The sequence below is a fragment of the Marmota monax genome, unplaced genomic scaffold, assembly GCF_021218885.2.
Source record: "Marmota monax isolate L192 unplaced genomic scaffold, Marmota_monax_Labrador192_F-V1.1 WCK01_AAM20220418_F8-fsc00163, whole genome shotgun sequence".
NCBI lineage: Eukaryota > Metazoa > Chordata > Mammalia > Rodentia > Sciuridae > Marmota > Marmota monax.
The window spans coordinates 3626791-3651419 of NW_026693660.1; the positions used below are offsets into that span (position 1 = coordinate 3626791).

At 42.1% G+C, this 24629-nt stretch overlaps 1 protein-coding gene across 35 annotated transcripts in view; it reads left to right on the top strand.

The window, feature by feature from the left end:
- Window positions 1–24629, top strand: part of Cacna1c (calcium voltage-gated channel subunit alpha1 C) — a 699954-nt gene that overhangs the window by 471391 nt on the left and 203934 nt on the right. For all 35 annotated transcript variants that reach the window (XM_058584157.1, XM_058584165.1, XM_058584160.1 and 32 more), the window contains exon 5: window positions 1988–2127. In XM_058584157.1, coding sequence (XP_058440140.1) covers window positions 1988–2127 — 140 coding nt within the window. The remainder of the gene's footprint in view (window positions 1–1987; window positions 2128–24629) is intronic.

Below are 24629 nucleotides of genomic sequence, written 5' to 3' on the forward strand. Positions count from 1 at the left end.
GCTGATAAATGGATGGAGCTAGAGACTATCATGCTAAATGAAATAAGCCAATCCCCCAAACACAAAGGCCACACAATGATGGGGTGGGGAGAGTAGAAGTTCCCAGGATTAGACAAAGGAAAATGAAGGGAAGGGAGAGGGGATGGGATTAGGAAAGACAGTAAAATGAATTGAACATAGCTATCCTATTTCATATATGAATACATTACCAGTGTAATTCAACATCACAAGAATGGCATCCTAATTAGGATAAATTATACTCCATGCACATACAACATGTCAAAATACACTCTGCTGTCATGTATATCTAAAAGAACAAATGTGAAACTTTTTTTTTTAAAAAAAGAATTGTCTGTATGGTAGCCACACGTGGCCTTTCTGCACTTGAGATGTGGCTAATTTGATATGAAATATTCTTTAAGTATAAAACATACAGCATATTTCAAATATTTAGTACAAAACAACGAATAGCAAATATTTACAGAATGATATGTTTATTTATTACATTTTTACATGATAATATTGGGCCAGATAAATTATACTGTCACGGTTCATTTCACCTGTTTTTTTGCTTTTTTTAATGTGGCTATTAGAACAGCTAAATTAAACACAGGCTCCCATTTGTGGCTTGCATTATATTTCTATTAGATGGGGCTCTCTCTTCTCACTGTTTCCACCTTCCCCCATTTGCTCATGGACTTACCTATTAACCTTTTACCCCATCACTCTGCTAAAACAGATGTTTCTAGATGTCCGAGGTCCTCATTTCGCTAACCCAGTGGCCAGTTGCTCATGGTGGTATCTGCAGCACTAAGGCAGGTACTCATCACCTTCTCACTACCACTTCCTTTGTGGGCACCATTCTCTCCACTCTCCTATCCCGCAAGCCACTCCCATCAGTCTCTTTTGTTGGTTTCTCCTGTTTTGACCTTTCAGTCTTGAAGGACCCCACAGCTCAGTCCTTTTACACTTTCGCCTCTGCGCTAGCCTCCTAGGTGATCATATGATTTGACTTTAAATACAATGCATATATCTACCAAATTTTTTCTTCAGCCTGGACCTTCAGACACATTAACCCAAGTCACAGTACTCATTCAGATGTCCAATCAATGGCTCAAGCATCAGCAAGTTAGCAGTAGAATCCTGGATATCCATTCTGCCATATCTAATCCTTCCTGCTCAAGACAAAAATATTGGAGTCATCTTTCATTCCTCTCTTTCCTCACACCTCACAGCCAATCCCATTACTTGATCTTAAAATGAACATAGAACTCAACTCCTTCTCATTGCCTCTGACACCACTGCCAGGTCTAAGCCCCCAACGTGTCCCACCTGGGCTATTGCAACAGAATGGTGCCTGTCACATAGTAGTTGTTCATATTTATTGGAGGAATAACTGTAAAGGACAGACACACAGCGTTAGAAAGGAATTCTCTGTGTCTCCATTATGTGTGGATTGTTCCCACTTGAAATTTTTCATTTAACCATTCAGGTATCCATTCGATCAACATATATCTCCTGAGCAACCATTATGTGCCAGTACAAAATAGATTCCTATGGAATTATTTATTTGTACCCAGAAATAAATCAAAGAGAGGGGGTTTCCAGGAGCTAGGGGGTGGGAAGGGAAGGTATGTGGCTGTTGGCACTCATGGGAGGTGGAACTAGGATGTCGTAGAGGGGGCAGAGGGCATCCCAGAAGAGACAGCCAGTGTCACCGGCCTTACACATCTGTCCAGCACTCCCAGCTTGAACAAAGCCAGATGTGTTCTCAAGGCAAACTTTCTGTCCCTCACCTTGTTACGCCCTCTCTAGGCTGTGGTGACACTCTTGGAGAGAATGCCAACTTCCAGCCATCCATGGGCCTTCCCATGAACACACCTAGCTGTGTGCACGGCCTGCTAGTCCCAGCTTGTTCAGAGATTGGAACCCCAGCAGGTCAATGAAACCTGGTCCTGACAGCTCTGCTCTCTTTCCTCTCCTCTAGGCTTTTTAGTGCAATTTTAGAACAAGCAACCAAAGCAGATGGGGCCAATGCTCTCGGAGGGAAAGGGGCTGGATTTGACGTGAAGGCGCTGCGGGCTTTCCGTGTGCTGCGTCCCCTGAGGCTGGTGTCTGGAGTCCCAAGTAAGTAAAGCCGTTATTCCTGTTCACTGTGTTACCTTGTACCCAGCTTCCACTTCCTTTTGCTGCACTGCCAGGAGCACTCCACAAAGGAACCTGATTTCCTATAAATGGAGGATGTTCTTACAAAGGAGTCCCTTGTTTTAAAGAATCCAAGTTCTGATGCAAGTACCTCCATATGCATGTGGTCCCAGCTCCTATAAACACCTGGGAAAAAGTTCACAATGGACACATAGCCAAAGGAAGACTGCTGACACAGAGCACAACCCCACGGTCATCTGAGCAGACCCCACAAGGCCCTGAGCTGGGAATTTAAATATATTGGCTGCAGAGGAGCCAGGAGAGGGGTATTTATTGCAGCCAATGAGATCATCTGTACTTTCTGTATTTTTCCAGAGAACCTCAGGAGAGCATTGCTGGGTGTTCTAAAAGCTCTCTCTTGCCATTTCTCCCAGCACTGTCTTCCCCTCCTTCTTTCATGTCAAATCGGGAATACCAGGCTTCAGGAGCCTGCTGTCATTGTGGATCCTATCATTGTAAGAACTAATTTTTCCCAAGAAGAGTATTCAGCTTCTTAAAATACTGTCCACCAAGAGGTTGGCCACATTGACAAGTTCCCTTCTATCCCCTATGGATGTACCCCAAAGTGCAACTTTGGGGACCTGAATCAGCTCCAGTATACCCCAGCCCCTGTGCTCCCGGGAAGTATTCTGGGCTTATTTTCTGAGACTTTACACTTTCATGTCAGCACCTTCAGGCCATGACTCATGACACAGGAGACACCTAAGCTTGGGCTGGAACCAGACCAGCTTGGAGATGGGGGCAAGAAACAGGAAAGCAAAGAGGTCCCCTGAAGGAACCACCTTTCCTCCCTGTGCCACACACTGAGCACCTGTGACATGTGTGCTGCTTGATGATATCTCATAGTTGTAGAAATTTCACCACAGAAATGTGAAGGACCCTTTATCAACCTGTCCATTCCTTTTTGTACATTCTTAGAATAGTGAAAAAATCTTACCATAACTTTAAGTAGCAGCTGAGCCAGGACAAGACCACGTCTCCTGACTTCTAGTCCCAACTCATTTTCCTATCATACTTCAGTACCTTCTGTGAAGGATGACAGGGTATGCAATCCTTGATTGTCTTCATTTTACACATACCTTCTGTCTCTTCAATTATACTAAAGGCCCCTTGAAGCCCAGGATTATGCCTTAAATTGTCTCTGATTGCTGCAGTCTTGCCTAGATAGGTCTCTAGGCAAGGTAGGGAAATTTACTGAATAATTAAAGCAGGAGGCTGACTGTTTTCATTGCAGAACTCCCTGGGTAAAGACTGTGGATCATCTTAAGTTCAAAAGCAACATAGAGATAAGCCTCACAAGAACAATCATAGTAGATTTTCTCTACTTGGATATGACCATCTTAGGAACAGAAACAATATATATGAACATATATATGATGGCCAACACCCAACTTTACTTTCTTGAAGTCTAAGTGATTGGATTTCTTGGTCAATCATCCATAACTCAGTAGACTGACATCAGGATGTGCAAGGGGAGGGTGAGAGTGACTTGGAGCATAACTTTAAGGAGCTTATGATGATACGCCAATGTGTCAGCAATAGGAACTATGAATTAATCCCAAACTTCAGACAATGGAGCTATCGTGGACATAATAAATCTTATCTTATTATGCAAGTGCTTATTAGGGGCCTTCAGCTTCACAGCCTCGTGTTGGGTGTTGGGGCATCCCATAAAGACACCTGTGGACTTGCATCTGAGGAATTTGAGAGTCTAATAAGAGAACACCAGTCAGCTGTTGCTGCGGGAACAAATGATCTCAAACTCTCGGTGACCTGCAACCAGACATTCATACCTGGCTCATGGTACACAAGGATGTTGTTCAGCTGCAGTTCTTTTGAATTCAGCTGGGCTCTGGGCTGGACCAGGTTCTGCATGTCATCTAATTCCAGAATACAGAGAATGGTGGCCAGAGAAGCCACCATGTAACTCATGTTGTCCTCAGGACAGAGACAGATGCTCACTACAGGAGGCATAGAGCAACACCACACAAAGAATTTCAGACTCATGCTCACATGTGGCTGATATCACAGCTGCTCACACTGCATTGGCTAAAGCAGGTCATATTATCCCCAATATAATGGAACTAAGAAGTATAGTCAGCTCTCCACATCCACCATCCCATACCTAAGGATACAACCAACCGTTGATCAAAAATACCTTAAAAAATGTGTCTATCCTGAATATGTGCAGACTTGTTGTCTTGTCATTATTCCCTTAACAATAAACATTAGTGTAACAACTATTTGTGGAACAATTACATTCTATTTGGTATTATAAGTAATCTATGATATGATTTAAAGTATACAGGAGGATGCATAGATTATATACGAACATTGTGCCATATATATATATTTTTAAATATATATATATTTTAAACCCTGAGTATCCTGGGATTTTGGTATTTACAAGAGGTTCCAGAACCAATTCTCCCTGGATATTGAGGAACAATTGTATACTGTCCCTATAAAGAAGCATGGACAAATAATTGTGAACAAATAGTACAATCTGCCACAAAGAAATTGAAGGGATTATTATCAACAGAAATAGTTACAGTAATTACTGTAGTACAGAGATTCTTAATTAGAGATGCACATGGTTGAGAGCTACTCAGTGCATTAGAAGGGAGGGTTAGATTAGTTTGGGTAGCTAAGGTTCCACTACAGAAGAAACTTCCTAAAGAAAGTGCCTTGACTTCATCCTCACTTAAATAATGGTAGAACTATATTATAGTCAGTAAGTGGTAACATTCCTCAGAATTCTCATGGAGAAGATATAGACATAACAGAGAACCTCAAATAGAGAGGCTAATCTTATTTGCTAATGCAGTTCAAGATGATATTTTCATCCTTAAACTGAGATGGTTTTGCAGCAGTGGGGAGCCTAGCTGGTAGCTCCATGCTTATGCATGAGACCAAACACTTTGTCTTGATTTTATGGATCACCAATAAAAAGATAACGGCTCTTCTTTGAGCACTTTTTTGATACCAGAGATTGAACTCGGGCACTTGACCACTGAGCCACATCCCCAGCCCTATTTTGCATTTTATTTAGAAACAGGGTCTCACTGAGTTGCTAAGCGCCTCACCATTGCTGAGGCTGGCTGTGAACTCGTGATCCTCCTGCCTCAGCCTCCTGAGCTGCTGGTATTACAGGCATGTGCCACCACAACTGGCTTTTATCCAGCTTTTTCCCTTTCTCATGGGAATGACATCTATGCAGCTTTTTGCAAGAGTGAAGGGTGCAGATTGAGGTGGCGAAGGGGACTGAACCAGTTAGGTGGATATCACCTACAGAAATGTCAGGAGTATCTCCTACAAATATGAACCTAGATGAACACCTTCTTCTTCTATTTCTCCTAGGCTGAGGTTATTTCCTTTTTGAGGAGTTTTAGCAAACTCCCGCAAAAGAGTCGCCTCTCCCTGTTGTCCCCAGTACTTGTCCTGTCATTCTCTCTTGAATGTTCTCCAGTCAGGCTTTCGCTCCCACTGCTGCACCAAAGCACCCCTTGTCAAGACCACCCGTGATCTCCACGTTACTGCACCCAGTGGCCAGTTCTCCAGTGCCATTGCATTCGATCTGTCTGTAGCATGAATCTAGCTGCTGAAGTCAACTGTCCCTTGTTGGTAAACCACTATCATCACTTGGCTTCTGCGACACTATTCGTGTTTAGCTCTGTCCTTAATTCACTTGGTGAATTCCACTTCTTGGAATCCTTGCTGAGTCTCCTCTTCATCTTCTCACCTTCTTAACACTGGAGAGCTCAGGGATAGATCCTTGCACTCTTTTTTATCTACACTCATTTCCTAGCTATCATGTCTCATTCAGCCTCACGGCATTAAATATCACCTGTTTATCTTCCAACAATGACCAACTGTATGTTGCCATCCCAGACCTCTCCCCTAAACTCAAGACTTGTATATCAATAGTTTGCTCCATTCCTTTTATCAAATATCTAAGAAGTATCTTGACCTAAGCATCCCCATATTGGTACTTTCCATCTTCCCAAATTCTTTCCCATGTCAGTAAATGTTAACTCACCCTTCCAGCTTCTCAGGCCAAACATCTATGACTGGTTTCTTTTTCTCACTTCCTGCATTCAATCCATTAGAAAATGATATCAGCTTTACCTTCAAATTATGTCATTAATCTGATGGTTTCTTCCCACCCCCACATTCACTCCATTGACAGTCGCCATCATCTCTCGCCTGGGTTATTACTGTAGCCTCTTAACAGGATTCTCTCCTTCCACCCCTTCCCTGTCACAACCCAAGCTTCACACAGCAACAAAAATGAACCTTTTAAAATCCAAGTCGCATCATGTCAGTGCCCTGCTCAGAACCCTCCCAGGCTTCCCTGAATCCCTGAATGAAAGCCAAAATCCCACAGGCCCTGGATCTCATCTCTCTCCTCTCTGACCTCACATCCTTCCACTCTTCCCTTCTCTCCCTCTTCCTCAGCCCCAGTGAACTCTTTACTGTTCCTCCAACACTCTAGCCCCGTCTTTGAAGGACCTTTGCACATGCTGCTCCTTCCTTCTGGAATCCCTTTACACGGCCATTCAATTGTGTGCCTGCTCACCTCCTCAGTCTCTGCTGGGATATCAGCTCCCTCCTCGGGTACCATCACCACCTTATTCCAGTCACCCCCTTCCCATTTCCTATGCCTCTTCTCTGCTCTGTTTTACCCATCTCACTTGTCATCATGCGTCATACTCTGCATTTTCTGGTTCATTTGTTTATTACTTCTTGCCTAACTAAAATGTAACCTCCATGGGGAAGCAGTTCAGGGTTGCTTGTTCACAGCTGTGTCTCTGGTATCTACAATGGAAGAAAAATATTTGTCGAATGAATGGACATCATCACATGAGCACTCAAAGCTGTGGGGCATCACTACCCACAGCGTTACTGAGAGCTACCCAGCTCACCAAAATGGTGCTAATGCTAAAGACTGTTTATGTTTATGTGCTTTCTTTAGCCTTTCCAAAGCCTTTACTTCTTTTAAATTTGATCTTCATGACAATTGTGTGCTGTGTAGAACTAAACATAAGTGATATATAGATATGCATGGTGTTACTTCTAGTAACAAAGGTTAATTGAGCGGTTTTTGAGATTCACAACTCTGAACCAAGTGTGTTAGGGGCCCACAAAGCTCCTGCTATTTTTAAATATCCATATATGTCTAAAAGCCACTGGAGTCTACAATCACAGGTTATGCAGGGAGAGTTGACAGTGAGAGTACAGATCCATGACTCACTCATCAATTTGTTCAACAAGATCTACTGAGCACCTAGCTGGTTTAAGGGTTGGCTAGCCATCATCCATTATCTCAGGTACAGAAGTGAGTCAGAGGCTAACTGTTTTCAAAAAGCTTGAAATGAAGTCGGGAAAATATTTATAAAAATGATATATAGAATAAAAATTTGCGATGCCAAAACAATGTTTAGGTATGATGTGAAGAGTTCTGCAAAGTTTGGAGATGCCATACTTTGGGGAGAAGGGATAGGGAATCAGGAAAGCCTTCCTGAAGAAGGTGGCATTTGGAATGGATCAGGTGCATCTCAAAGGATAAGCAAGAAGAGACATTCCAGAAGATTCTGAAATGAAAGGACAATGGATGTGGCCCTGGAAACATATACAGTAAGATCATAGGTTGAGGGGTTGATTACACTATGGATCAAACAGTCTCTGCAACGAAATTGTGTCATTGAAAGATGTGGTCATTGTGGTTCATAGAGATGCCTCCATAATCAAGGAAACCAGTTCCCCACTGCTTCCTGAGGCATCCACTTCCCCACATCAGAAGTGCTGTGAAGCATGCATATTGTATCCAAGGATAAGCCATATGGAACAATAAGCGTTACACAACAAACATGAACAATAAATATGGAAAGTTGTGATTAAATGTTTGCAATGTATGTGCAAGGAGCACACTTGTTTGCAGAACAATAAGCAAAGGGTCATTTCCTCCTTTCCATATAATCCCATATGTCCTCCCAGAGAAGACCTTTCAAGGGAGGATTGCATAAAAGGAACAGACAGAGGGAATCGAGACAATCTCTGTTAGATTTCTGAGGCCTTTAACAAAGACCCAGAGTAGATCAGGCTTGATCTGCTGGGGAAGGGGATTGAATAGCCACCTCTATGCTAAACCAGCACTGCCCCCCACCTTTCACCAAGAATGTTTATTGAACACTTTCTGTGAGCAAAGCACTAAGCTAGGCACTGGGACACAGAGGTGGATGGACACACTGCCCATCTGTCCTGATGCATGAATACTTTAAAGACTTTTCATGGGAGACATTTTTCCTAATATGTGAATTTTTCTAAGATTAGCTTTTCAGGATGAAATTTACTTCTAGAAGTGTGCAGAATAGAAAACAGCTTGTTAAACACAGGTGAGATGAAGCATGAAGACCATGTGAAGAGGGGTCAGATTCTCCCTGTTTTCCTTGCTTACTTTAGATAGGTTTCCTGGAGATAAATCAGCACCAATTAGTCCACAAGTTTCTGTGGAGTGGATTCCATATAGATCCATGAGGAACACTTAAGACACAGTCTTTTGAAATGAGCTCTTGAATCAGACTGCCTGGCTTTGGCCACTTACTCAAACTGTGACTTTGAGGAGCTTACTAAACCTCTCTGTGCCTTAGTCTCCTCATCTGTAAAACAGAAATAATAATATAACCTATTTCATATGGTGTTGAAAAGACCAATGAGTTAATGCCTACAAAGTACTTGAACAGGGCCTTGCTTATAGGAAGTGCTCTGCAAAATTGTAGCTTTTATGATATATATATATATATAATATATACAATTAGAAATACATGATAAGATTACCTTCAAGAGAAAAAAAATATATTTAAAAAAATAAGGAATATTCAATAGTTAAAGAGCAACCTGAGGCCAAAAAATGGCAGAGACTTGTGTATGATTACTTGACTTGCATACTGTAGATAATAAAGAGGATCCTAGGGGAGAGTTTACCAGGAACTGTGACAAGCTGAGTAAGTTTTATGAAGAGGAAAGGACCCTGCGGGGTCAAGGAGGCCAGCCCGGCCAGCCCAGGGGTCTGTGCATGGACCAGTCCTACCACCAGAAAGGAAGCAGTGAGAAGCTGGTGAGAAAGTGAGCAGGAGCAGACAGAGGAGGGTGCTGGGTGCCACAGGCAGTTCTCCAGAGAGTGCCGCTGTAGAAACATTCAAAAGACTGCACTGCAGAGAGAAGCTCAACGAGTCGGAAATCTACCAGGGTGTCAGAGCTGACAACGGATCCTGAATTCACAAAGGTTCATGAGCCCATGCTGGACTCAGCTGTCTGCGGTCAGAGCTGGGATCACGGCCATACCATGCTCCATGCCCCCAACTCCACCCCACCAGCATGGTCTCCATCCCAGAGGCCACATCTGGGGCATCCTGTGCTCTGCTGAGAGCTCTCCCAGATGATCTTATACTGCATGACACTAAGAATTCTTTTCTTACTATTGTTGATTGAATGAGTCTCTTATAGTTTGGATCTTAAATATTCCCCAAAGGCCCCTATGTTGAAGGCTTGGTTCCTAGCCGGTGGCACTGTTGGGAGGAGATCAGACCTTTAGGAGGTGGTGCCTAGTGGGAGGAAGTTAGGTCATCGGGGGGCATGCCCTTAAAGGGGACATTGGGATCCCCTGTCCCTTCCTCTCTGTTTTTCCTGGACCATACCCTCTGTCATGATGTTCTACCTCACCACAGGCCCCAAAGCAATGGTGCCAAGTAGCCACGGACTGAAACCTCCAGAAGTGTGAACCAAAACTTAATCTTTCCTCCTTTAAGTTGATTATCTCAGGCAGTTTGTCACAGCAATGGAAACCCAACTAACAAAATCCTTGGCCTAAAGATGCCTGCTACAAAAGTTAAAAACTTACCTGCATGCCCAAATTCCCAGGTAAGCCACACTTATCCTGAGGTACGTTTCCAGTTTTCCACCCAAAATGGGTTCTTCCCTTCTGGGAATTAGTAACTGTGAAACTAGCCACCCTGATTAGCAAACGTTACCAGTTAATCAGACCCATATTAGAGCTACTAAAAACAACTTTGCTGTTTCCACACTTTGATGGTTCAGAGGCAGCCATGCCATCCTGCCTGGCATTTGCTCTTTGTCAGTTGAGCCACAGTGGATCTGCAATCACCATTGCTGCTCCCAGCCAGGGGAATGGTGCACCCACTCTCCTAGTGAGGAGGAAGGCCCAGCCTGGACGTGATCCTGACAAAAAGCAGGTGCATTTATATTTAAAGACACCTTAGTTCTGCAGATTTTATGAGGGAACGTCATGAAGTTCAGCCCCTGAAATTGACATATTGCAGGAAAACAAGTTCCACAGAAGATTCCCGAGTTAGAGCAGAGGCTCAAATCCACGTTGCTTTACCTGCCATCCCTTGTCCTTTCCACTGCCTCTGTCATCGCCTGGGACTTCGCTTTAATCCCAGTTAATGTGATAGAATCCCACAAGTGCCAACACAATACAGGTGGTGCCTTCAAGCATGGGCAGTGGACAGAGAATCTGCACTCTCTCACCCAGCTAGCTCTGTGCCTCAGGCAGGTTGATTCTCCCTCTGGACCTCCATCCTGCATCTGCAACTGGAAGAACTTGGACTGGCCTATGGGTCTCCTTCCTCCTCCCATGAGACAGGTCTGCACCATCCCATCTCCTCTGCCCCTGCAGGACTCCCTGCCTCCCTACCCTCTGTTCCCCCCACCACTTTCACACGGGCACTTGGGCAGGCGGGTGGGTTTCTAGCTTTTGTAGCAGGATCTTTAGGCCAAGGATTCTGTTAGCCAGGTTTCCATTGCTATGGTGAAAGTGGGACTAGACCCTAATTTTCCTCTCACTTTCTATTTTGCATCCTCTGGCTTTTTGTTCTCTTTGTCCTAAAAGTGTCCTACATATCATAGGGCCTTAAACCAAAATGACAGGGGGACACTTAACAAAGCTACTTGCAAGGGCAAGTGTGTGTATGGAGCGCCACCCATCAGTGGCTCCTCATTCTGCTTCTCAGACAACCAGAGTCCCCCTCGTCCCTCTGCCTACCCTACTCAGAAATCCTTTCTGTACCATCTTCCTGTCCACTTTCTCTACCACTTCTTTCCTGGAACAGAAAGTAACAGAAACTTGTCCCTGGCATTCATCTCAAAGTCCTCCCCCTGAGTTAGAATTCTGAGCAACAAGTAACTGTAGACATTTAGTCCAACCAAGTGCCCATTGTACAGGTGAGAACACAGCAGCCAGTGAGCAGGCAGACAGGACTCTCGGTGCAGCAGAGGAGGATTCTGCCAGTGATCACAGCGGGTCCCCCAGTTTTGAACAGTCTTTGGAGATCATGGAGCCCCTGACCCACTTGGTGAACAGCCCCCCAGGAGTAAAGCAAACACAGGAAATGTCACAGTTCCCTCCTACCTTGCCCCTTGAGCCAGACACAACTGGTGTTCCCAAGGCAGGTCAGAGCCCTCTGGAGGACAGTTGTAAGCAGTGTGCCCTCTTAACACTCCAAATGGGCTGGCTTCCCAGAGGATGCAAAACAGAAAACTGATGTGCCCAGCTGGCTGGCCTGCTTTGCTGTGAGGAGTCTGACGTCGTCTCCCTGATGTTGGCCTGGCTTGCCTATCAAAACAGAGCAGAATTTGGAATAGGGTCCCACACACGAAAGCCCCAGTACCCCAGGCGGCTTGGAGTGGATGCTCACCCATTCTTTACTATATCACCTGGCATTCACCAGACAGTGGCTTCTGGTCTTTCACTGCAGATAGCTCTGACAAGGCAGCTGCTCTTCCTGTCCCTTGCAAGGCTCCCCTGCAGCAGGACTGCTGCACTAGGAGTTCAGGGGTACAGCTATGGTCCCAGCCCTGCTGTCAACTTGTCTGTTTCCCTGCTTCCTGTCTTGCCTCAGTTTCTCTTTCTACAAAGTGGGATCAATAATCTCACCATGGATAAAGGCGAGAGTTTTACTTGTAAAGTCCCTTGGCCTTCTAACAACAAAGACTCTTAAATCCACCTCTTGAAGGAGACTAGGGATTCTGATGAGCCACGCATCAGGTAGTAAAAATAGAAAGATGACCCAAAGGCAGCCAAGTAAGTTAATTTGCACAAGATGCATATTTCAAAAGTTCCAGTCTCTGTTGTCATGGAGTTTTACTGAGAAGTAAATCAATAACAGTATGTGACCGAACTGGGAAAATCTCTATTATCTGGTGCTCTAGATACATAGGGTAAAAAATAACAATAACAAAGAATGCATCCCATCTTAGAGTAAGGTCTCCTATTTACTAACGTGCACAGACATTCCCCTAGTGATGAAATTGTCCCTTTTTGATTTGAGAACAAAATGTAGGTGGTGATAAACATTAGGGCTTCCGCCAACGGGAAGCAATATACGGTACCCGGGCAAAGTGTTCAGACTCCAAGAGCCTGATTAGCTGATTAACCAGCCCAGTGGTGCGGGAAGACAGGGACATTATCCTTAATTTATACACAGGCAAGTACAGCCCCAAGTGCTTCTCCCAAAGCAATGCACAGAGATGAATTCAGACTATTCCCCAGTGAGGAAGAACTCAGTTCAGGACTTGGGTCTCATGAAGGGAGCACAGCTTCCCCAGGAGAAAAGAATCATGTTGTTGCCTGTGTCACAGGATACCCTGTCTGTCTTTAGAGGCTGGGGGGACTTGGTAGTTGGGGCCTTGCTTTCTTTGTGTTTCAAGGGTTTGTGGGCCTCTTTTGTGGTAGAGGTTGATGAGAAATGGCATTATCACCACCTTGAGATTTGTGATGACGTGGAGGCATTGCTGGTCTGCAGGTGAGGACAGCAAGTATGTCTGACCTGCTCTGTGACCTTGTTGTTTAGCCTCTGACCTTCAGTTTTCTTTCCTGTGAAATGAGAGTGTTGAACTGCATTAGCCCTAAACCTCTGGAGCATTCTGTGCTTCAGGGATGATCGAGAACAGCAGTAAACTGAGAATTTCTTTTTTAGTTACTAAGTCCAGACCTGGAGTATTCATTGCCAGGGTGTGAACTTGGGCCAATCCTTTCAGTCTCTCTATTCAGTGGCAATCTGACAGTCCAGAGGTGGGAGAATGTCATAGGATGAGTCAGCAGACATTTATTAAGTACTGACCATGAGCCGAGGACCAGGGCAGGTGGTGTAAAATCACAAAGCCAGGCGAGCTTCTTAAACTCAGAAAGCTCCATGATTGATTCTCTTTTGTGCCCAGCCCTTTCCTGGAGATCCTCAAACATGAAAGAAAAGCCAATAGCATGGTGACAATAACCTAATTAAAAATAATGGTCATAATAAAGGACACTTAGGCTTGTAAGTGCTTTCTAAATGCTAGAAAGAAAAATGAGGGGAGAATGAAATAAAGATACAGTGAGGTCAGTGTTCCATGAAGTGATCAATGCATGGAACATGAGCCCTATGAACCTGTTCTTCTTGGTGTATTCTCTTATGACAGAGTTAGTGGTTTAGAACATAGATGGTGGAGTACCAATGCCTAGGTTTGGGTTCCCAGAGGCACCCTGATTAGCTGTGTGACTCAGTTTCCTGATGTAGGGGTTAAAATTGCAGTAAATATTGGTAAAGGGTTTAGAGTTGTACTCAACACATAGGAAGCATTCAGCAAATATTAGCTATTAGTATTCTTATGGTCTGGTTTCCTGTCTGCATACCTCAGACTCTAACTTACCAAAGGAGACATAGGATTTTCTATGCTTCACTTCTAAAATAACTTTTGTGTTAGCTTTCCATTCATGTACAAATACCTAAGATAATCAACTTATAAAGAGTGGAGGTTTATTTCTGCTCATGGTTTCAGAGATTCCAGTCTATTCCCGTAGGCCTGGTGCCTTTGGGCCTATGGTAAAGCAGCACATCATGGTGCGAAGTACATGGTGGAGCAGAACTGGTCATCTCATGGTCAGAAACAGAGTGGAAACAGACTGCAGTCCCATAATCCCCTTCAATAACTCCCCCAATGACCTGAAGACCTCCCACGAGGCCCCTCCTCTAAAGCTTCCATCTTTAGATCTCTCAGCACCAAGGTGGGGACAAAGCTTTTAACACATGGACCTTTGGAGGGCATTCAAGATCTAGGCCAAAGAAACTGTATTGAAGTATAATTTATATTCAATAAAATTCACACATTTTAAATGTATATTTGCAAATGTAATACCTGACACTCTCATAATAGTTTCATTTCATTAATCAACTCCTGTCCTCATGATTCTTACACATCTTTTACTTATAAAAGTAAAAAACCACAAACCCTACCCTATAATATTATCATATTCACTTTAAACAATCAATTGTCTTTTCAGTAAATTATGAGAAATAAAGAAAATCTAGTCTTCTACATGTGCCTATTTATTTACCATGTTTGGTTCATTCCTTTCTGTAAATACAAGCTCCTGTTGATATCATTTCCATTCCTGCTAAAGAATATCCTATAACATTTTTATAATGCAGGCTGACGAATTATCTCCTTTTATTTATCTAGAAATGTCTTTATCTTGTCCTCTTTCTGAAGATTTGCTGAATGTGGAATTCTTGGTTGACAGGGCTCTTTTCCCAGTAACTTTAAATATGTTGTCCTATTTGCCCCTGACCCCAATCATCTCTGATGAGAAGTTATTGATATTCTTTCCAATGAACATTTTTCCCCTCTGACTCCTTTTAAGATATTCTATCTTTGGTTTTTAGAAGCTTGACTCTAATGTGCTTCATTGTGGTTTTCATTGTATTGTCCTGCTTTGAGTTTGCTGAGCATCTCAGATTCTCCCATAAATTGGGGTTTTCATCAGGTTTAGAAAGTTTTTAGCCATTATTTCTTCAAAAAAATTTCTTCTGTTCAAATCTCCCTTTTCTCCTTATGGGATTCTGGTGGCCCCTCTGTTTGGTCATTTGATATCATCTCATTGGTCCATGAGGCTTTGTTTGGTTTTCTCCAGTCTTTTCTTTTGTATTCCACAGATTGGATCATTTCTGTTGTTTGCTCATTTTTTCCTCTGCCATCTCTATCTTTGTTGAACCTATTTGGTGAAGTTTTCATTTCAGTTACTTTTCAATTATAGAATTGCCATTTGGTTCTCTATTATAGTTTCTGTTTATCTGTGGAATTCCCCTGTTCCCTCTTTAAAAACATCTACTCATTTATTTCATAGGACATGTTTTCCTTTAATTTAAACACACACACATGCACACACACACACACACACACACACACACATAGAGCAGCTGTTTTAAAATCTTTGTTAAGTCCAATGTCTGAATGATCCTATTTTCTATTTCCTATTGATTGCTTTTTTATTGAATATGTATCAAACTTTCCCATTTATTTATATATCTAGTAATTTTTTGTGAATATTAGAATCTAGAGACTCTGGATTCTATATCATCTTCCTAAGAGTGTTAATTCTTCAGCAGGCATTAAAATGGCTGGATGATCACCATGAATTTGTGTGGGCTTGGTTGTTTGCTTGTTGGTGCTGACCAGTTGAAAGACCAAACTGTTTAATCTCCAAATTTCCTTTCCCCTTCAGATCTTGTCAGGAATTGGTTTTAGGCTTTGCCGGGACTAGAGTACGTCTCACTACAAGATAAAGTTCTTACTCCTAAGGCATGCCCTTTATGGGACCTGAGTTGGTTGCTCAAGTTGTTAATGAGATATTAACTATCTAGCCTTATCAACAGGAGACAGGTAGGTCACTCTGCAGACAGCTGGTCTCTAGAAACTTCACTCCAAGAAACTCTATGTCCAGGATCTGACCCTAAAAAGTTTTTACTAGCAGAGATTTACAACCCTTTAGAATATGTCTATGTATTAAAAGACCCAGTCCTCTAGTTCTGGGGGTGAAGGTGGTAAGAAAAACTACAATGAAGGACTTCCCTATGTGGATCTCTCTACTATGTCAGGGCCAGAACTCCAACCTCCTGACACTCCTTTTTCCCCAGCACTGAACAACCTAAAGTCTCTCTTTGCTACTCTGAATCCCATAATATCTGCTGTCTGACACACTTCAGTGTGTAGACATGTACTACCTAGTCCTAAGCCATGGATACTCAAGTGACACTACAAAAATTTCTTAGGACCCTTATCTACCTAGCCATTTCTCTCTGATGTCCCACCACACTACATCAGCTGTCAAATTCTGATCTAAAGTCTTCTCACATGAGTGGGACTGCAGGGGTCTGTTTGGACTATCTATTGCTCTGTGTGTGGCAGTCAGGAAATTGTTTCCTGTCAGAGAACCAGAAAGATTATTGTGCTCACCCCATGAGTTTCAATTCTCTTAGGGATTACAGTCCTGTGCTGCTTTGTGTTCACTTTACAAAAACAGTTGCCTCTTCTATTTTTGTCCAGTTTTTAAAATGCTTATGGTGAAAGGGCTTGTCTGGTAACTCTTACTCCAAAATGGCTGGAAGTTGAAGTATACTTGATTTTTAAATCAGCAGATGTAAGTTAATTCCCATACATTATATAAGTTATATATTATATATTACATAACATGGTATATTATACATATATTGTATAATATTACATGATTTATTATATAAGATATATTAATTTATTTGTCACACATTTACTGAGGACTTTCTGTGTGTAAAAGAACAGAAGTAGTTGGAGGAAGGAAAGGTATTAGAATCTTAAGATATTTGGGAAAATAATCACCCAGAAAACTTTAGAGCTAGAGTAATCTTTCTCATACAATGTTCTCATTTTAAAACTATTGAAGCCTAGAACCAAACGGTGATGTGATTTGTCAGGGTCACACAGATATTAGTAAAAGAAGAGGAAATGGCTTGGCATTTTTCCTACTAAATTTAAAATATAATTTTTTTTCAAACCAAACATAATGTTTGAGGATTTCCTCCTCTTTAGCAACTTTAATCAGGGCCAAAGTCCTTATTGATGTATTGGTGACTTGTGAAAGAATGAGGAAATAAGTAAGTTTGAGATCCTATGATCATTTTATTTGGGTTGTACAGGAAGATTAACTCTTGGTGTAGAGTGACCATAAGTTGGCAGCAATGAGCAAGCTTGGTTCCTTCTTACATTAGTCCTGAGGACATCCAGAGAAGAGAAATCTGTGAGTTGCCTGGGGATAAAGGTATTTACTGGAAACCTAGAGATAACAGGGCTATCCTAGTAACTCAACTTGTTACCTCTGTAGTGAATCAATTTCATTTGTTACCAAAACTGTAGAGAAATTTTGTACTTTTTCTAAAAACTGTACCTTTTATGCATTCTTGAAAAAAGAAGTAAGAATCCATGATGAATAACACAACCCAGCCATCAGGTCCTTTTATATAACTTTATCAATAGGAGACGGGTAGGTCATTCTGCAGACAGCTGGTCTCTAGAAACTTCACTCCAAGAAGCTCTATGTCCAGGGTCTAACCCTGAGAGAATTTTACTGGCGGAGATTTACAACCCTGTAGAATATGTCTGTGTATTAAAAGACCCAGTCCTCTAGTTCTGGGGGTGAAGGTGGTAAGAAAAACTACAATGAGGGGACTTGCCTATGTGGTTTCTCTCCTAAGAAGTGTAGGATACTTTGCTTTCAAAAACATCAGATGAGGTAATTTGGATCAACCATCCTGCTGAGGACAATTAGAAATGCTGGGAAAATATGTTCTAAATCTTCTTTTTTGAAATGTGGAAGAGATGCCTGACAGAAATATTAATCCTCCCTGGAGAAAGATAACATCATCAAAGTTGTCAAATTATTTTGAAAAACAGTTTTGTGAAAATAAGGTTTCACTTGTTATACAAAAATAACTGGGCACATAAGGAGGCAAAATAAATGAATGGAAATGGACAGAAACTATAGACAATAGAAACAGATCCACAGGGGACCCAGATACTGGAATTAATCAGATATGGACTAAATAAATAACTATTTTTTTTTGTATTTAAAGAGATCAAAGACAAGGTTGAATTTTCTAGAGAAAGAGAAGAAGACATGGAAAGGAACCAAATATAAATTTTAGAAATGAGGACTCCAATGGCTAAAATGAAAAATGCAGTGAAAGAATTTAAAAGAAGACAGCACAGCTGAAAACAAAATTATTGAACTGTAGAGAGGCCAGGGGAAAAAAAACACTAGGATTCAAGCACAGAGATTCAAAAGAAAGGGAAATATATAAAAGACTGTGAAAGATTGGGGGAATAAATGGATACTGAATTTTATGAAATGATTTTTCTATAATTATGGATAGATTCATGATTTTTTATTAATGTGCTAAATTACATTTTGACTTGTTATGTAAGTATGAATGGGGCTTCTATAGAGCTAGTGATGGTCTATATCTTGCCCTGAATGATAGTTACTTGGCTATTTGTTTTGTGATAAATCAAGACTGTAACACGTGCATCTTATGCAATGCTCTGTATGTATGTTATATTTCACAAATTTTTTTTCCCAAAAGACCCAGGCATCTACATCATTGGCATGTGTCAAAAGAGATCAGCTTCTATTATTCCTGTAGCTGAAAGACACAGAGTTTGTCAATAATAGGGAAGCAGCATAAAGGGATAGACAATCATGGTTCAGTTACTTCCAATGAATTAAAGTTGTCCCAAGAGATAAATGTTGAGGATTGTGCGGCCCCATTTTGGGACCAGAGAAACAACGGCCATGATCAATAGCAACATCTTCCCTGTTACAGAGTCAAGAGGCAGGGGCATAGGTTTGGTGTATGCCGTTTTTGTCTGTATAGTTGTTAAGAAGTGGAAGTTTGCTTTTAAAGTCTTGGCTTCAGTTCCACCGTTTGCTAGTTGTATAGTCTCAGACAAGTTATCTGTTTTGCCTAAGTCTAAATTCAGGTATATGTATAAAGAATTCAATGAAATGGTGTATGTTAACATGCTTAATTAGCACAGTGCCCCACATGTGCCGAGTCCTTGAGAAGTGGTACCTAACTTTATCATTGTTGTTTACTTCAAGTCAGTTTAATTCTGCCACATTTAATTTTCTTCTAACATCAGATTTTTATGCTTTTTCTCTGAGCCTCTCTTTCCAACCCATATTGCTAATACTGAACAAAAAAATAATTCAACCTGAAGGTGGATACTTTAATTTACTCTTAATTTTTAAAATTTATTAGGCAGCTGAGTATCCACCATCCATTCCTTAGGACAACAACTCGCCTTTAGTGTTCATCAAACTACTTGTGGGTTGCAAAAATGTATTAATATGGAAGATTTATATTAAAAATAAATGAAATTCTCTAATGAATAAGGAATTCAAATAAGAACATGCAAAAATCATAAAACTTGAGACTGCAGAAGGCAAGAATCTTTCCCCTTTTAATAGGAGGACTCTTTTTTATTTAAACAAAAAATGTGTCAGGCATCCCAAAGCTCACTGTGACAAGCTTACTTCTTAGCCCGAGGGAGAGCTGCCTCCCTTCTTAGTTTTAGACCTATTTTCTTTCAATAACCATTAGGCTTGTGAGACCATTAAAAGTGCCTATTGCTCCATTATCCAAATGAAGCCACAGAATGTAATCTGTGAGATTCATCATGTCTCCTTTTTCTAGCTAGTGCAAACTGGTTCAAGTAGGTCAGAAGTAAGGGTAGGCCAATAGTTGCAGCCTGATGATGATGATGGTGGTGGTGATGATGATGATTGTTACAACCACAAATGCTGATAGGAGCGTTGACTTTCATACTCAGTCAGGTAAGCCCTTGGGAGGTGAGGACCTAGACTTGGCTAGTGAGTTAGAGTCAGGGTATTTATCTGTTCACCCTCCTTGGAGGAGACCTGTTGGTTCACAAAGTTTAGAATCCCTCCCAATAGGGTAACGTTTCCTGGCTCATTAGGATGATACTGGTGGTGGTGGCATATAGAAGCCAAAGATATGCACTCAAGCTCATTGTCCTGTCTGCCAGGTGGCTTGAGTTTGCCCACCTGGTGGGCTCTCCACCCTTCCCCACCAATCTGCTTTCTAGCTGGGGGAGCTTGCCCTATGGACTATGTCAAAAGGCTGCCTTGCCCTCCAGCTTTTAAATGGGTTCAGTTGGTGGAGAGCCCATGAGGAGCTCCCCAGGAGGGAGGTGGGGGAGGACAGGGATGTTGGGTACCCAGATCCTTCCCTGCTGTTGTCTTGTGTTGGTATCCTCACAATCTCTCCAGAAGGTCCTCTCATCCCTTCTCCTGCATGGTGAGAGATCACTCTTATTGACACCTCTAGGACATTATACTCTTGCTCCTTTATGGTTCTTCTTACCCCCATTCCTTCATATAAACCACCAAGTACCTTGAATGTCTTAATTTTAGTATATTGCTGGTTTCTTGATGGAACCTACTATTGTGATGATATTAGAAAACTGCTTTCATTCTTTCTGCAAGTAAATTTTGACTATCTGCCATGTGAAGATCATGTATAAGGGGATTTTTGAGTCTACTCTCTATGAAGACAACTACTGCAGGTTCTTATCTCTGCAGTGTGATGAAAGCAGCATTTAAGGATGAGCAATGGGGTAATGGTGCAGAAGGGTGGGAGACAAGGGAATAGAACACAAGACACCCCACCTGCTCACCAGGCAGGAGAGGTAAGGACCACAATAGCTGCAGGGGATGCAGCTGATAATGATGGATGGCAATGCTTGCATTTGTTGAAGAAGCAAGCAAGAGGGATTACAAGTTTTCATTCTTATGGGGATTGGTTTTAGGGAGAAGGAGATGGGTTGAAGTTGAAATTTCTTGCATATGATGAGATGGTGGAACTACCTGATTGAAATATCAAGTAGGCTCATGGAGGAGTATGGCTTGAACTTAGAAGAGAGGGCAAAGAAAATGTTAGTGCAGATTTGGAGTTGTCCACTGGTAGTAATGATTGAACTTTTAGGAGGGAGTGAAGTGAATGAATTTCCTGAGAGAGAGCGAGTGAGAGAGAGTGCACTGATTTGGAGAGTAGCACAAGAGGTGGAAGACTAACCAAATAAAAAGAGAAATTACCCCTATGGACACAACTCACATGTCCATTCCTCAGGGACCTGTTGTTTTGTTTTCCCAGGATAAATTAACTTCTCTCTCCTTTATGCTTCTGCAGTTCTTTGGGCATAATTCTCAGGAATATAATTCCCTGATTTTGTGATTAGCTGTTTACACATCTGCCTCCCGTCTCGCTGAAAGTTTTTCATGGGTAGGGACTGCATCTTTTTTGTCTCTGTAGTATTCCCCTGACTAATAGAGGTCCAGAAGGGAGGGAAGAAAGAAGGAGGAAAGAATTAATTATGAGGGTGAAAGAGAACTAAAATTGTACATTGTCACAGAGACAAGAAGAGAGTTTCAAAAAGAAAGAGAGTAATCAAGAACGTCAAATAGGTCAAGAAAAAGGATGGCGGAGGCAAAGGCATGGATTGGCCAGTGAGAGGTCATAAGTAACCTTGAGGATGCAAGCTTGCTAAGTGTGGTAATGATGGAGGCCACACTGTCAAAGAGAAAATTCATGCTTAGCTGCTCATACCTATAAAGCTAGCTGCAGCATTGGATCCCTGTTGTCAGTCTCCTCCATAACTCTGCTGAATAGCTTTTATTGCTGCTGGAAGGAGCAACACCATTATACATCACTTATGCTCGCTGGTGGTGCAGCATAGGTATATGTCTCCCTGCCTTGTCCTCTGCAGTGATCATATGTTCATAAAAATTAATACATAAATAAATAAATTGGAAAATAACCCTATAGTACAGTCGTGCCAGTTAGCATGTGGCATTTTTCTGCATCCAACTTTGGCCTCACATTCTTTACTGATTAGAAATATCTGAGTGACATGACCAGGATCATACCATGACCATGAAAATCCAGTAACTGCTTAAGAGTGGCTGGGATCCAAGCAAGGTTGACTAGGTTCTCTGGGGGTCTTGCTTCTCAAAGTGGTGGGTGGATCAGCAGCATTGTATCATCTGGGACCTGGTTAGAAATACAGACTCACATCCTGCCCCAGATGAATTGAATTAGTCTTCATTTTAACAGGATCCTGGGTGATCAGTGTGCATATTTACCTTAAGGGTTCCAACTGAGATTCTGGACATACTTGTGACAATAATAGCCATCACCCACATGTAATTTACTATGGGTCAGACTTTATATGAATGAACATGTGGAAATCTCATAGTAATTTTATGCAGCAGGTACTGTTATCGTCCCTATGTTTTAAGATGAGGTCAAATAACTTGTCCAAGGACACATGGCCAAAAAGTGTAGAGCTGGGACTCAATGATATACAATGGGGTCATTTGGCTTCAGGGGTCTTCTTCTTTAACTACTGCTCTGCCCTTTCTCTCTCACCTCTCAGAGCAATTGGCAGGGTGCTTCATAGGTGCTCATTGTGCTCACAGGTGGGGACAGCAGAGCTGTCTATGGAAACCTGGAGAAAGGCAACCCTGACACTAGGGAGGAGTTTCTGCAGTGAAGAGCTACCTGTTTTTTTCCATTAAGGAAGAGAGTTCTCCTCCAATAGTATTTTCTGAGAAAGGATGCAACTGATGATGGAAAGTCTTATTTGAGACTCCTCTTCTGGGAGAGGTTGGTGTTTTACCTACACTTCCTTGAAGTCTAGATCCCAAGTCCAAGGTGACTAAGGTCCAGGGACAGTGTGGGTTTGATGGACATGGTAAAGACAGCACCTTTTACCTGAGCCTCTGTTTTAAGGAAGATCTGTTCCTTCTGGATGACATACAATACTGAGCTTAAGGACACATAAGAATTTGCTCACTACCTAATGACTCTCATTTTGTTTGAGTTTGGTTAAAATTTTGTTGGAAAATATGGAAGGCATAACTTGCTTTGGTGGGGACAACCTCTCACCAGTCATCATTCAGCTAATCAGAGCTCTGATTAAAGAGTATGGTTTTCTGTTCCATTCTATGAGGGTCTGATAGCCACTTATATCAAGGAGATGTTTTCTAAAAGTCCAGGGAAAACCCTAGGGTAGGACAGGTCCTGGCTCATCCCCTAGTCCTAGACACGGGGATGTGTCATCTTCATGCTGGCCCTGAGCCACAGAAGGGTCCTGAGTTAGCAGCTTCCCTGGACACTCCTGACTTTGTCTTGATGGGGTTACCACATTTAGAAGAATGTTCTTTGCATTCAGGGTTCACTGGACATTTCTTTTCACTTGGGCTTTCTATACTGGGTATATCTACATGGTGCCACAATGCTGTTTTTAGTTGGATTTAGTTTGCCGGAAGCTTGTGGTAAAGGTTGCCCTAAAAATGCCAGCAGAGAAGTGGCGGACTTTTAGCCTCTCTGTTTTTCTTCCTATGCTCCCTCTGTGGCCCAAAACAGGAATTACTTTCTCTATTTTAAAATGAGGATGTTGTTGGGAGGACCTTTGTCATGTGCTTCCTGAATTGGTTCCCTGAAAGTGCAAGTGATTTCTGTTTCCTCTGACTTCAAACAGAAACACTGACCTGCTCTTCCAAGTCTCCACCCAGTAATTCCCTTTAAGAGCAGAAACACAAGGCTGAGTGATGCCTTCCCCAGCCATCCAGGTAGCCTTGCTCACCTGGGATTCCCAGACACCTATGCAGGAACCCATCCACTTGCATTTACCTGACCTCTTCTTCATTTATCCTTCTGTTAAAGTTTCACTTCCTGAAAGAGACTTCCTCTACCACTCTGCAAAAGGAAAACCTTCATGATACCCTATTCTGTTCTTTAAAGACTCCTACACAGTTTGTAATTATATATTGATTGTGTGATTATTCAATTAATGTTTGGCTTCAATTATGAGCTCTATGAGGGGAAGGGCTATGAGTCTCCTATTCACCAGTGTCCCCTGTCCCTAGCACTCTGGGTGGCCCATAGAATGTAGCTCAGTAAATACTCTTTGTATGAGTGAAAATTATGACATTGATGGTGATCCCAAAGTCTTCTTCCTCTTCTGACCAGCATTGTGTCTATCCATGAGAAAACTTGAACCTACCACCACTCTAAATATCAGATTTCTCTTTCTTAGTTTAGTAATTCTCAGCATTGTTTCCTGTGGATTCCATCACCAAGCCTCCTTGAACATTTGGTTTCCTAAGGCTGGGCTGGAACTATCAAGTCTGAATACTTAGGGATAGGAAATATTCGTTCCTACCACCAAACGAAACAGTCATGAGTCAACATGGAGTCCAGGCAATGAATTCAAGCAACATTGGCAGAGATCTTTTATGTGGGGGTCTTCCATTATTTCTCCCTTTCCCCCCTCCCATTTGATCTCAGGGTGACTTGAAATATGAATTCAAAAGAGGGAAGTGTGGGTGTAGAGTTTACATGGAAAGGACATGTAAGCCAGCTCTTGCATCTAGTTCTGGAGCAAGTGGCACCTGTGCACATTACCTCTCAACTCCTGTTTGTTTTCGTTTTTCCTCTTTTCTCGACTCTTGCTTTTAAAGTCATTTTCAA